The following is a 14,461-nucleotide window of genomic DNA, read 5'->3' as shown; positions in this document are numbered from 1 at the left end:
TGAAGTTTTTAGACGCTCTTGACGAAAGGAACATCAAAGACGCAGTGATTGTAATGGACAATGCCAGCTACCATTCAGTACAGCTAGAACGAATTCCTACAACGAACACACGAAAAGCTGATATTATATCGTGGTCATGTGCTAGGAATATTCCTCATGACAGCAATCACACCAGACTCGAACTGTTGTTTCTTGTGAAACAATTCAAGCCAAAGGCAAAAATGTACGAAATTGATACACTTGCTGACAGAAACCGTTGTTCGCCTGCCACCCTATTACTGTCAATATAACCCCATAGAGCTGGTTTGGGGAAACGTTAAAACTGCTGTAGGGAAAAGGAACAAAACGTTCAAACTAACTGACGTCTAATCTTTAATGGAAGAGGAGCTGGATAAAGTAACCGAACAGGAGTGGAAAGCTTGTGTGTCACATGCTGAAAAATTTCAAGAGGACGATTACAAAAGGGACGTGGTATTGGACACAGTCATGGATGATATCATCATAAATCTGCGAGACGACAGCCACAGTGAGGAGTCGAGTGACGAGGATATTTCCGGTGACAGCTCTGGTGACGATGGCGAGTGTCGGGGTGCTGTAACACGGATCCTTCAGCTGGAATAAGGTAAGATAAAGTAAAAAAATGTGTTGTGTAACTCTACTTTTGAACGAATTGTTTTTCGGTCTGTTGTCAATGCACTTGTTATATGCATTACTAACTAACTCGTATCATACTACATCGAAGATATAAGAAAATAATAAAAATAAATACATAAATGAATAAAAATAATAAAACTCATCCACGGGCCATAATCGAACTGTAACATACGAAGCTCTGTATTTTATTGTTATGTGGATTTCAACACAACTTTAAAGCGCGCGGGCGCTCCTGGCAACGTTGTAGTAGTGGCCTCTGTCTCTCTCCCATAACGGCCTCTCACGTCGTGCTGGATTGGTCGGCCCCATGCTCCCCGCTTCCCCTGACAGCATGTAGGCCGCCCGCCATCAGAGTAGAAAAATACTTTAGTGTTACCAAGAATATCATGTGTCTTATTACAATTATATTTAGGCTGAAGATGTCTCATGTGGAAGAGACAAAACATGTCCCATTTTAAAATAAAATAAAAAGGAATACAGTAATATTGTACAGTATTGTAAAGGTGGAGTTACCCAATTATTAAGACCTTCTATCTAGTTAATAATTTTTCTGCTATGACTGTTCTATCAAGTGTTCTGTAACATATGAGAGCAGGGACACTTACCAATGATTATCTTAAAGGGCAGGGATCCATTACTGAAAACTTCAAAGGGATGTCTCTGGAGAATTTCACCATCCAAGACAAGCCATTCATGAGCTGGCTCCTCTTCAGGCTTAGGAAGATCCGAGATCACAGGCTTCCAGCTGTCGGGAATTCCTTTGATGAGATCCTCAGGATCAACTAACCGAAGACAATCTGCCGTGATGTTCCCCTGGCACTGTTCTATGTTCTTCACGTACTTGGCGTTCTTCATCTCTGACTCTTGAAGCTGCTTACCAGGGTACACTCCAGACCCGCTAGACAACCAAGCCCTGTGGAAAAGTCCGTGGGACAGTCTCGACGTAGTTAGAGCGGTGACCAAGGTAGCTCCAGCGCGGTGGCCAAGCACAGTTACCGATTTCTGATCACCATTGAAATTCACGATATTAAGGTTCACCCACTTTAAGGCTGCTAGAATATCAGATAGCCCATAGTTTCCTGACGTTGGTGGATGTGTAGATTGAGAGAGAACATCTGAGGCTAAAAAGCCAAACACTCCCATCCGGAAATTGAGACGTACAAAGACAACTTCATGTTCCTTGGCCAGTTTCCCGGAAGGAACAAGATCGCCTGGAGATCCACCCAGCAAAGTTTCAGCGCCAATGAGCACAACCACAGGCAATGGTGAGTGGTAACCAATGCGAGGAGTGTACACGTCCAAGGTGAGGCAGTCCTCAGACCCGTCCATAGAACCATCAGAGTGCAGTTGCCAGCAGCTAGGAGTGGTATTATAAGCCAGGAATGTTCCTTCCCAACAGTCGTTTAGGTTCTGGATTAGCTGTGCCTTCAGCCATCGCCGTTCATCGACAGGTGGTGCCGCATAAGGAATTCCTCGGAACACAAAAGCTCCATCTTCAACCAACCTGCAGAGAAAGGTACATACATTGAAAAACAGTGGTTTAGTCATGCCAGGACACAACAGTGTACTATCCCAGTACCTTACGAGTGCACCCTGAGTCACATAATGGCAATACCTAAATATTTAGTTTTCCACCTAAACGAAACATAACATGAGAATGAAGTCATACATACAGAGATAGCAGTAGTGGCACAATTGGGAATTAGAAGGAGAGGGGGGGGGGGGATTTACAGAAAAGAGAAATCTCTTAGGTTTGTTAATAATTAAATAAAATAAAGGAACAAATTAGCTGATAAGACGACTGGATTTGTACAAATTACTTTTAACGTGAAAATATTTCTTAGAAGACAAAGTAGGGGTTCCCATACTACGAAAAACATAAAATTAAGAAATGTCCTCAATTGTGCCAAAAGTTGAAGGGCTGAAGGGTCCAGAAAGGTTTCAAATTGTGAGTCTTGGATAGCTCTATCAAACGAAAAAAAACCTAGTTCGAAAATCACTTCCGGCCTAAATGCAGTTCCGAAAAAACGGCCTAAAATCACTTCTTTCTTTACTCGTTTTCTTTTTGATTCAAATCCTAGCCAAATTTACTTGTTTACATAATTCTTTCTGTAATGTGTTCTTTGGTTCAATACCCTCAGGTGCTTTTTGCTTTTTTGAAAAATGTCCACACTGAACATATTCATAACAGTTTAAGTGAAACTATGCATTGACTCACATTAGCACTCATAGTGGTGCTTAAGTGAAACAATGCATTGACTGACATAAGCGCTCGTAGTGGTAGAGAAAGGTAAACTGCTAATCTAATCTGCCAGATAACGATGATTAAGAAAACTATTGTAATTTTTAGGAATAAATAAGGAATATATTATCATACTTTATTATATTTTACTTACCTGAAATTCATAGCTCATATCCTTAGGATGTTTTCAACATTGAGTTGCTTGCCTGAAGGGCTAGGTTTTTTTTTGTTTTTTTTTTTTTACTAATTCGTATAATTCTTGGTTTCAAGTGGCTTAAATAGAATAAAAATGTAATGCACCTACATCCCCACCACCAGCCGGATAATTTCACGTCAAATCCAAAGTATCTCCTACCTTCTTGATAATGACATCTTCTTTGCCCCTTTCCGACAGCAATCTAGTCTGAAGCATTTCATATTACACAACAAATTTGCACATTACCAGTTAGTTTTGTCATAAAACCTTCTTTGTAGCTTGTTTTGCACCCAGCAGCTGCTTTTCAGTGTGGATTTTCTTGAAGCATCCTTCCCTCAAATTTTTGCCTTCTGAACCATAAGATTTTCCATTGTAGATGTGCTCAATGAACACCTGAATTCCGTCCCATTTTTAATATCAACACTGAAAACCCTTTCTGTGGGAGAGTTACTGTCAAATTCACTTAATACTGCAAATACAATATTACCTAAGGTTCTATAATGGAGAAGAGCTTTTTCAATCACAATGAATTTTCAACGTTTACGGGTAGCAAAAGGAAGTGACGATCAAAGTATCGTTGCCAGCTCACAAGCATTGAAATGAGGAGGGTTGAGCAGTAATGCTCGAAAGGATTCATTTTTCCCCCGTAGAAAATTGTTTTTTGTGATATTGTTACTTTTTCGTAATAATATCCCCTTTGACCTTACTTGTGAGGTGAAATCCATAATAGTTGGCATCTCTGGTAAAATGTTTTCTCACAAAGTGGGGGAGCGATGTCCCCCCCACCACCATCAGTCGCTGCCACTGAGAGATAGGAACAAGGAAAGGAACACATAATAAGATGAACATAATTGCAAGTCAGTATGGGAGGAACGAGCAACATAAAAAGGACAAACAAGGCAACAAAACAAAAAAGACAAAGACAATGTCCACATCTTCACAAACTGCTCTCTTTGAATATACTGGATCTCTCTTCATCATTCCCAGTTCTTCTACATCCATTTCTTCTCAGCCCCTGACGAGCTCGCTTCTGTTTCCAAGCTTCATCAGGAGGGTGGGCATCAACACTCACTGAGGTGCCATGTGACTTGATGTGAAAGTGTAGGATAAGAAGAAATATGGGTAAATACAGGAAAAGGGAAGAAACACTAAATACAGGCAGTAAAAGATTAGAAACACAGGACAAACACAAAAGGAGAAATGGATTCCATCGTGATAATAAAAGTATTGGAAAGGAAAAAACAAGTGTTAAATCAAGTTATAGACAGGGAGATGGGCACAAGACAATGAGGATGACTCACTCTTTGTACCATATATCAATAAGATAGTTTATTTGTCAGGAGACTTGAGTTGAAATTATAGTACTCGGCACGTAAGGCTGTACACTATAAAGCAAACATCACTGCCCTATTCCCTTTTTCTTTATGACTCATCACTGCTGCCAACTTGACTAGTTACATATTGAAATCACAAGACGTAACCATCAACAAACTAACCTCAATGTAAGTATCAAGAATGGAGGTTCACCTATCCACGTAAATAATCAATCAAGATATTCATAATTAAGTCAGTTTTCAAGCTTAAAGGTGAACTGAGGAAATAAACACTCTCACTCAATTTAAAGGTATACATTTCGGGCTTCAAACTGACATATGTATTACTATAACCGTATTGTTCAGTGTTTGCCTTCTTGAAATTTCTTATTATTTCTCTGACTCAAGTGAGACCCTGCTGTAATAATATACAGAAGCAAATATGCCATAAGTCAAGAAGAATACATGAAGGATAAGTCAATAAACCGTACCAAAGCTGTGACAAAACATTGTTAGGTTAGGTTAAGTTAGGTTGATAATGAAATATCCCTCCATTTCAACTGAATTGATCTTTCTAGAAGAGGTAACATTGGTTTCCTTTCTGGAGGAGTTCTCGCAGAATTTTCCTGCTTCTTATACATTCTAATTGAATTCTATACATACGAATTGGACCAAATAAAACTGTATTAGACCTAATAAAAATACTGTGCTCATTATTTAACACCAACCACATGATAAAATGCATTATTCATGCCACAATTCTACAAGGTCTTTCACTCAAAGTGGGGCAGGCCAGCCGGCCAGCGCAGCGCAACGAGTAGATGGGTGAGCTGAAGGTTAGACGAGCACATGGCAACTAGCTGAGCTTGGGGCAGGGAGAGCGCCCGTATGAATTGCATGTAAATAACAAGAACATATAATAATGCATAATCGAAGTAAAATTATTTCTCACCTTTTCACAGAAGATGTTGAAATTTCTGGCTTCATGTAAAGAAATTTTCATTCCTACGCATTAGTTCATCTTTTGAGACAGCCTCAATTTCTCTCGTGATATTTTGTTTGAGTTCATCTGGAGTGTGAAACTGGGAGTGTTGGCGGCACTAAGTTCAGACAGGATAATTGGGCCTATAGTTTTTGAAACCACAATCGCTGGTCAGAGATACAGGAACCGAGTTCGATAGCTGCAGTCGCTTAAGTGCGACCAGTATACAGTATGATATAGATGTTGATACCCATAGGGAATATGAAACATTTGTTCCAAATGAGTAACAGTATACAGTAAACGGGAAATAGTGGGTTCGAACCCCACTGTCGGCAGCCCTGAAGATGGTTTTCCGTGGTTTCCCATTTTCACACCAGGCAAATGCCGGGGCTGTACCTTAATTAAGGCCACGGCCGCTTCCTTTCACTTCCTAGGCCTTTCCTATCCCATTGTCGCCATAAAACATATGTGTCGGTGCGACGTAAAGCAAAAAAAAAAAAAAAAAGGAGAGAGAGAGAGAGATATATATATATCGGGATGACATTTTCGTACCATTTTTAACAATTGGCGGACAATGAATGCCAATCTGGATATTTCCAGCAACACTCAGAAACCGCAAACATGGCTAACGAGTCATTAAGTTTCACTGAGGAAATTTTCGACAGTAAAACATAGTAAACACCTTTGTGACAAGGTGAGAAATTATTTTTACTTTGATTATGAGTTATTATGTGTGCTTGTCATTTACATGTGATTCATACGGGCGCTAGTCTGGCCCCAAGATCAGCGAGTTGCCATGTGCTCGTCTGACCTTCAGCTCGCCCATCTACCCAAAGCGCTGCACTGCAATAGCCCCAATGTGAGTGAAACACCCTGTACTTATCTGGTATTGCCCAAACAGATTCATAATCCTACAGAAAAAGAAAATATACTTTACTTATTCCCGCAAAGGTAACACCACTGACTTTCACCATAGTGCCACCATGCAAGAGTAACAGTAACCAGAAGATGTCGTATCGGCAAGTAGGGTTCCTAAACTGTATGGTTAGCGGCACTAAATCAAACCCAACTTAGAAAATGATTATAAATCACTACCTTCGGTATTAACAGGGGAGAAAGAGTAATGTGAGTACCCTTAGTGTCATGATATTTCCTTATGTGCCACTGCACTTCTTTCAGCTTGTCAACAATGAGCACAAAATATTTTAAAAACAGTAAAAGCCCAGATTGGCTTTATTTGTTTTTGTTGTTTTAAATAAACCACCTTGACTTTTGAACAACTAATAAATTCTAATTATTGCCAGAACTTCACTTATGTTACTGTAAAATTTGCATGCAAAAACCATATCCAGGATATATTATTGATCCCACGGTTCAGCCTGAATCGCACGCTAATCAGCCCAGTGAAGTAAACAAGGGGGAAAAAAAAAAAAGCATTTACGAACCAATTATCTCCTTCTACCAATGTGAATATGGACTCGATAATATCGAGGTTATAGGCTTCATGATCGGTGCAAGAGGAACAATTCCTAAGTTCTTCGAAGAATTCCGCTCAAGATTCAAACTATCAGAGTCACTGACCAAAAATGTGGTCCTCAAAGCCTTGAAAGGTTCATTATCCATACTGAGAAATCATTTATATAGTCATTAATGTACTTAGAATACTTTGTCTTTACGGGCAACGTCCGTATGGGGGGAAGTGTTTATTCTCTGAACAAATGTCCATATAAATCAAAAGGTAGATTTTTTAAAATGTGATTTTATTTCATTACCAGCAATTACAGAGCTGTTCTAAATTGCAAATATATATTCATGTGTTGAAAATAATCCATTTCACTGATGTCATGACATTTCAAAATAATTCATACGTGTGAATGTGTAAAACACCTGTTTCTTTTGTGGGGTATTCCGTGCCCCAATGTACGGTTAGGGTCCCTGAAACATGGTGTACAGTTCCAGGGTTAAAGTCTTGTTTTATGTTAAACAGCTGAGAGCCTGCGGTTATGTTACTCTTCCTAATGAGTAAATGGTCTTCGTCTGGTGTAATCTTTCATTTCCAACCACAGTTTCCTTCCCTCTGTGATTAAAAAAAAGATCTATATTTTTGGTATCACTTCAACACCAACCAACTCCAACACCACATTGTGAAGTAATTTCTCTTTGTGACATACAGGTATGCTCAGCTACTGTCACAATTTTTTAAAGTTTCCACGGGGTGGTATCCATAACAAATTTGCAGAACAATAACATGACATAATACTCAAAACGTATACGACCTTCATCATCATCTTCAATTCCCGTTTCCACCTTCCCAGGTTGGGTTGTGAATCAATTACCTCCATCGCTGCCTGTCTCTCCACCACTCTTCTTTTTTAAGTACATCTGGTTTTCCTCTCCTCTTCTCTATGCACTCCCACACTGTATCTGTCCATCTCTTTCGGGATCTTCCTCGTGGTCTCTTTCCTATTAACTTCTCTGGAAAACTTTCTTTGGCACTCTCTCTTTCCCCATACTCAACATATGCCCATACCACTTTAGGTTTGTTGTTTCTATCCTATCTTGAAGTTTCAAGATTCATGCCCTTTTCCTTATCTTTTCATTTCTAATTCTATCCTCTCTGGTCTTGTCCTCGTTACCTCTTAGGAATTTCATCTCCGCTGCCTGTATTCTACTCTTCTCTCATTTTGTTGTAGTCCACGATCCAGCTACATAAGTTAGGATAGGTTTATTATAGGTTGAATATAATACTTTCTTAGATTTTTTTGGGACATCTTGGTTCCACAAAATACCACTTACACTTTGGTAGAAGCTGTTTGCTTGTTGTATTCTTTTCCCACTTTCCATGGTTACCTTATGTTTCCATCTTCTGCGATCACACTTCCCAAGTACTTGAAACTTTTAACCACTTCCAGAATTTTCGCATTCAGTTTTATCTTTCCTCTTCCTTCCTTCCTTCCTTCCTTCCTTCCTTCCTTCCTTCCTTCCTTCCTTCCTTCCTTCCCCTTGTCATCACTATTGTTTTACTTTTCTCTGGGCTTACTTTCATCCCAAATTTTTCTATCTGGTTTTTGCACTTCCTTTCATCCTCACCCCTTATCACTATATCATTTGCAAACAACATGGCTTTTGTTGCCTGTCTTCCCAATCTCTTTTTAATGTTCTTATGAAATTCATCCATGACTATGATGAATAATATGGGGGATAGAACACTTCCCTACTGGAGACCAGTTTCAACTTTAAAGCATTTTGTTTTTCCTATACTAGTGTTCACACTATTAACACATTTTTTGTACATAGCTCTGTTAACTTTCTCAATATCAATAAATATCATCAACATATCTTTTCCAAACTCCCATCTTTTTCCCCATCATATGTCTTAACATAAAGATCAAGTCAAACATTGATCTGTCTTTCATAATAACCATACCATAGCAATGAGGGAACAATCATCACTCATCAACTGAGATGGTTAGGCCATGTTAACCACATGGGTGATACCCGGCTTCCCCGCCAAATTCTTTATGGTGAACTTTGCTCTGGCACTAGACTTCACGGAGATGTTCTTAAGCGTTTTAAGGACCAACTGAAAAACGTCATGAAGACAACTGGTATAGATATACAGACATGGGAAGAATGTGCTATGGACCGTTCACTTTGGTGGAACACTACATCCACCGCTGTCAACTTGTTTGAAAGATAACGCTGCAGACATCAAGAGGCCAAGCGACAAGCAAGAAAACTCCGTCAATTACAACCCTGCCCTCCTCCATCCATTCCGTGTGATTCGTGTGGGCGTATGTTTTATGCCAGGATTGGTCTGTTTAGTCATCACAAACACATCCATAAACTGAGTTGAATGTATGCAGGAAGAAGTTATATATACTCGGGTCGAGTTATAGCTGACGACAACCTTACCCAGAGATATTCATCTAATTACTGCATTATAAAGAACATCCAATAATGCCAAATAATGTCACCATACACCTACAATGCGATTAGCTTGAAAGTGGGATCAGTATTTAGCAGGAAAACATGATCCTGCCATGATTAATTATAAATAGACTTAGAAATGACCATGTTTGGATTAATTTGCACACAACTGCAAATAAATACATTTCATATACCTTCACATAATTTATAAAGATTTAGGACAGTTACTGACTAGGACATACCCTTGAACAGGTCCACAGCTAGTGATGGCATCGACGTATCGTCCAGACCCTGGGGACCCCATGTGAGATGGTGGACTGGGGCCGGAGGCAGCAATCACAATGATGATGATAAGCAGGATGATGAAAATCAGCACTCCTCCTAAAAACAGAGATTTCTTTAAATAAAGAATTTATTTCAGCCATTGGCTGTAAATTACACTTAAATTACATAATTAAATTAAAACAAAATTTTGCTAGACCAATCAGCCTTTTAGTACAAATCACAACATGATATATATATGAAAGTCAATAAGTATCTGCAACTTTGCTCTAATTGTCTTTAGGTTGGCTGTATGGCGTTGTGTGCTCACCATCCGCTAGATGGCACCGTTGTCTACGTCTGTGATAGGTTCCAGCATTATCTGACCAAGTGACATAAAGATGGCCACGCCACTCTCTGTTTGCATCAAGAACAGCGTTCCGTAATCTGTTTTTTTTGTGGTCTGAGGGTGTACCAGGAGCGGAAATTCATAGAAGACTTTCAGCACAATACGGGGGACAATATTTTGTCACAGCAAAGTGTTTACCAGTGGACTGAACAGCTCAAAAGGTGTCGCACAAACATGAAGGATGAGGAAAGATCCAGGCATCCATCTGCAGCCGTAACTGATGCCAATATTGAACAAGTGCGTGATATGACATATGATCCTGAAAAACAGATGTGTGACTGTTGATGACACAGCAAACTATATGCACATCACCCATGGTTCTGCAAGTGAAATCATGCATAACAGACTTAACTTTCATAAAGTCTGTTCAAGATGGGTTCGAAAACAACTCAGTGAAGAAGTGCAATCGCAGACAAGTATTGTGACCACCAGGCCACCACTCCATTTGACTGTGGTGTAACTCTCCAAGTATATATGCGTTGCATTGGAATCGGCGATTCATTAACTTTTCGGAAATTATTAGTTTGCGGACATGACATCTCTAAGTAAAATGTGTTTGCCTTTTAGTGTTCTATCACCTCTAGTTTGTCTGAAGCAGATCCTGCATCATGACATGATTCATTTTTTCTCTAAAATGAAAGTGTATTAACCTAAACCCTCATAAATGAGTTACTGGTGAGTGTCCCCCGACAGGTACATTGAAGCTTGTTGAAATCAGGTGGCCTCTCCTTGTAAGACCACTATATTTCTTTAAAATATAGTACAATACATACTCAGACCCTTAAGACAAGAAAAGTTTGTTTGTGTCACCTCGCAACAACAGGCCCTGAAATAACTTTGCCTGCTAGGTTACCTAACTGTAACTCCTACCAGGAACAAATGTCAGATTTTGAAATAATCCATATTATAGTTTCTGCCTGTAAGGGGAATTACTGAGAAATATCGGGTGGCAGGAATGAGTAGCCGTCAGGGAATTCTACTTAAAAATGAATATGATGATATTCAATTTATTCTCCCTGGGACATTAACAATAATATCAGACAGGTAAACATTAACTGCAAAATTGAACTATTTTAGTGGTATTATCACAAACAACTAAAGTTTGGGACAGTCTAGTGCAAAAAGGAATTGGACAGGGATTAATAAAAATGATCATGGCAATGTACAAGGAATGTTGTAGTTGCATGCAAACACAAGTTGGCAGGACAAGTTGGTTCAAAATCACTAGTGGGCTGAGAAAGGGAAGTGTTGTATCGCCAATCCTGTTTACAATAGCAATGGATGACATCATGAGAACAGCAAAAGCAACATATGGAGGAAGAGAAATGAACGTCATGTTATTTGCAGATGATATTGTGATTTGGGGAGAAGAAGACATGAAGATTCAAGAACAGTTTGATGTGGTGAATGGGAAGATCAAAGAATGTGGATTCAAAATAAGTGTAGAAAAGAGTAAAACTCTTGTTATGACTAGAGGGGAGAAAGAAGGGAAAGGTCAGATTAGACTTACAGACAAGCCCCGGAAAATAGTGGAGACGTTCAAATACCTGGGGAGTGAATTAATGGTGAATGCTCGCCTGTATGCTGAGATTAGTAAGAGGATTCAAACAGGAAGCTGTTTCTATCATAGTCTAAGAAACATGTTATGGGACAAAGATGTGCCAATGGAAGCAAAGAAAACTATGTACAAGATGTATTTCATACCCATAACAACTTACGCAGCAGAAACTTGTACAATGACAAAGAAGGATGAGAGTCAAATACAGGCAGCCAAAATGTTCCTGAGGAGTATGATACAGAAGAGTAGAAGAGACAAAATACAGAACGAGAAAATCCGGGAAGAAATTGGAGTGGAAAAAATGAATGATATAATAGACAAGAGCCGACTAAGATGGTTTGGGCGAATGAGTGATGAATGCCAAAAAAAAAAGAAAAGGTGATGGAAATGCAAAAGCAAGGAAGGAGAGGCCGTGGACGACCACAATTGGGATGGAAGGACACAATCCAAACCAGTATTATAGAAAGAAACCTGAACTGGGACACAGTATTGGAGGAGGAGTGGTGGAAAGACTGAAGAAAGTGGAGAGGAACCATATTTGCCCCACCTGCCTACAGCTGGATAAAGGGAAATTATGATGATGATGATATCACAAACAAGACATAAGAGTATTTTGAACTAGTGTTCTACTGCTCATCATAATCATGTACGGTAACTCAGGAGCTTATCACACAGCTGCTGTGGAATGCCATATGGATTTGTAACGTCATGCAGAATCAGTTCTCGTATGAGATCCCGCACTAATACATACACCGCACACACGACGCTACACAATTGTCAAGCTAAACATTCAAACTCCGATGTAATTGATGCAATTTTGCTAACAATAATGAAGATTACTAAATAAACTGTTTTTTTGCTAGGGTTTTTCACGTCGCACCGACACAGATAGGTCTTATGGCGACGATGGGAAGGGAAAGGCCTAGGAGTTGGAAGGAAGCGGCCGTGGCCTTAATTAAGGTACAGCCCCAGCATTTGCCTGGTGTGAAAATGGGAAACCACGGAAAACCATCTTCAGGGCTGCCGATAGTGGGATTCGAACCTGCTATCTCCCGGATGCAAGCTCACAGCCGTACGCCTCTAGGCGCACGGCCAACTCGCCCGGTAAATAAACTGTTTTACAGTATTTATGTTTTAATTTGGAGCACCCAACAACTCAAATATGCATTAATATTATGTAACTAGCATATGTCTAGGTTATGTTAGCCAGGCAGTCTGTAAAAACAGCAGGGCGGTGAACCCATTAAATGGTCCTAGGGAGAACACTGAACAAGCACCACAGTGTCTGCAGTAGTATTGCAGCACTTCTCAAAAAATCTGGGAGATTTGAAGTCCAGGAAAGAGTGCTCTGTGTCTCTACCGATGGATCCAATAAGCGTGCAGACATCGTCACGACTGACAGGAAGCAAAGCACTAGCGTTGCAATTGATCCAACAATAAGGTTTGAGGGTAACAGTTCACAGGCCACAGAAGACAATTCTAAGACGAAGAAGAAGAAGAAGACACTGCGAACCGTGTTTTAAACACTTTGAAGAAAGGTATCATATACCCAACAGTTGCTTGGAGGTGATCGGCTTGCTCTTTGGTGCGTGAAAATCTGTCAAACAATTTTGGTACATTGAGCTTTACTTTCGTCCCAGTAGTCCATTTTCTTGCTGAACTCTACTTGCATTCCTCGGACCATATCCTGGTCTCATTGTGGGTTGCTTCAGTAAAGGATGTTAGGAAGAGTCTGGTTTTGATAGTTGAACGGTCGTCACCTCTGTTAATTATTGTGGCTTGATTAATATTAAGTTCTCCGAGATCCTTCTCCACCTGCTGGATCCACATGGCCTTACCCTCCCTGGCTACTTTGAAGATCTTATAGGACAGCCTGTGGGAGTCCATTCTATACACGTGTCCGCAGAAAGCCAGCAGTCTTCTGCTGATGGTATCTGTGAGGGATTCTTGGTGCTGGTAGAGTTCACGGTTTGGTTTGTACCATCGCCTTCCATCTGAGAGGATCCTGGCTCCTACTATCTTCCTCAGGAACTTCCTTTCTTGTAGCTCGAGGGCTCTTAGTTAGAGATAGGCACTGTGTAGCATACAGAATTGATGGTCTGAATATTGGATTGTAATATCTTAGTTTGACATTCATCGATAGATGTTTTGAGGCGTACAGTTTTCACCACCTATTTTATTATAGAGTAAAAGAATATTTTTTCTTTACATAACAGCAATAATAAATTATTTCAATTTGGAGACCTGGGCCCTCATACAAATCTGGCTCTATCTAGAAGAATGAATTACTTCCGTACTTACCCACAATTACGCGGTGCTTAGAGAGGAGCCGTAGTCTCTCCTGCCAGTCCTCTTTGTTGTTCCCGTCATCTCCCTTCTCATCCTTCTCCTGGAATGAAAAAATACCAGATGTACTTCTTTTCACATTTACAGATGTATTTCTAAATATCTGAGGTGACTTGGTAGAATCTGATGATATTCTTGTAAGAATGAAACATGTCAATCTTTGTTTAATAGTGTGTATTTTTATCCCTTGTTTAATAATTTTTTTTGTAGTATAATATTTATAATGAACTTGTGTGTTCGACAGACTTAAAGAGTTTTTAAGTTCCATCTAAGTGAGTCGACACTGGAAAGTACGAAAAACAGAGATAGATCTTATGGCGGCGATGGGATAGGAAAGGCCTAGGAGTGGGAAGGAAGCGGCCGTGGTCTTAATTGAGGTACAGCCCCAGCATTTGCCTGGTGTGAAAATGGGAAACCATGGAAAACCATCTTCAGGGCTGCCAACAGTGGGGTCCGAACCCACTATCTCCCGGGGCAAGCTCACAGCTGCGCGCCCCTAATTGCACGGGCAACTCGTCTGGTTTTAAAAACTGTACGATGTTATATTTAGGATCTGGCAGTTCCAAGAAA

At 40.0% G+C, this 14,461-nt stretch overlaps 2 protein-coding genes across 2 annotated transcripts in view; one reads left to right on the top strand and one right to left on the bottom strand.

Moving 5' to 3' along the window:
* Nucleotides 1-14,461, top strand: part of LOC136857363 (serine/threonine-protein kinase PLK1-like) — a 692,893-nt gene that overhangs the window by 641,331 nt on the left and 37,101 nt on the right. The window lies entirely within an intron of this gene.
* LOC137497065 (neurotactin-like) overlaps nt 1-14,461 on the bottom strand; it is a 28,027-nt gene that overhangs the window by 6,196 nt on the left and 7,370 nt on the right. Inside the window, exons 2-4 of the mRNA XM_068225690.1 lie at nt 13,847-13,934; nt 9,560-9,698; nt 1,260-2,158 (exon numbers count right to left, since the gene is read on the bottom strand). Of these exons, the coding sequence (XP_068081791.1) occupies nt 1,260-2,158; nt 9,560-9,698; nt 13,847-13,934 (1,126 nt within the window). The remainder of the gene's footprint in view (nt 1-1,259; nt 2,159-9,559; nt 9,699-13,846; nt 13,935-14,461) is intronic.

The sequence above is a fragment of the Anabrus simplex genome, chromosome 1 (assembly GCF_040414725.1).
Source record: "Anabrus simplex isolate iqAnaSimp1 chromosome 1, ASM4041472v1, whole genome shotgun sequence".
NCBI lineage: Eukaryota > Metazoa > Arthropoda > Insecta > Orthoptera > Tettigoniidae > Anabrus > Anabrus simplex.
Note: the sequence above shows the minus strand (reverse complement) of the source record. Positions and strands in the feature narration are given on the sequence as shown.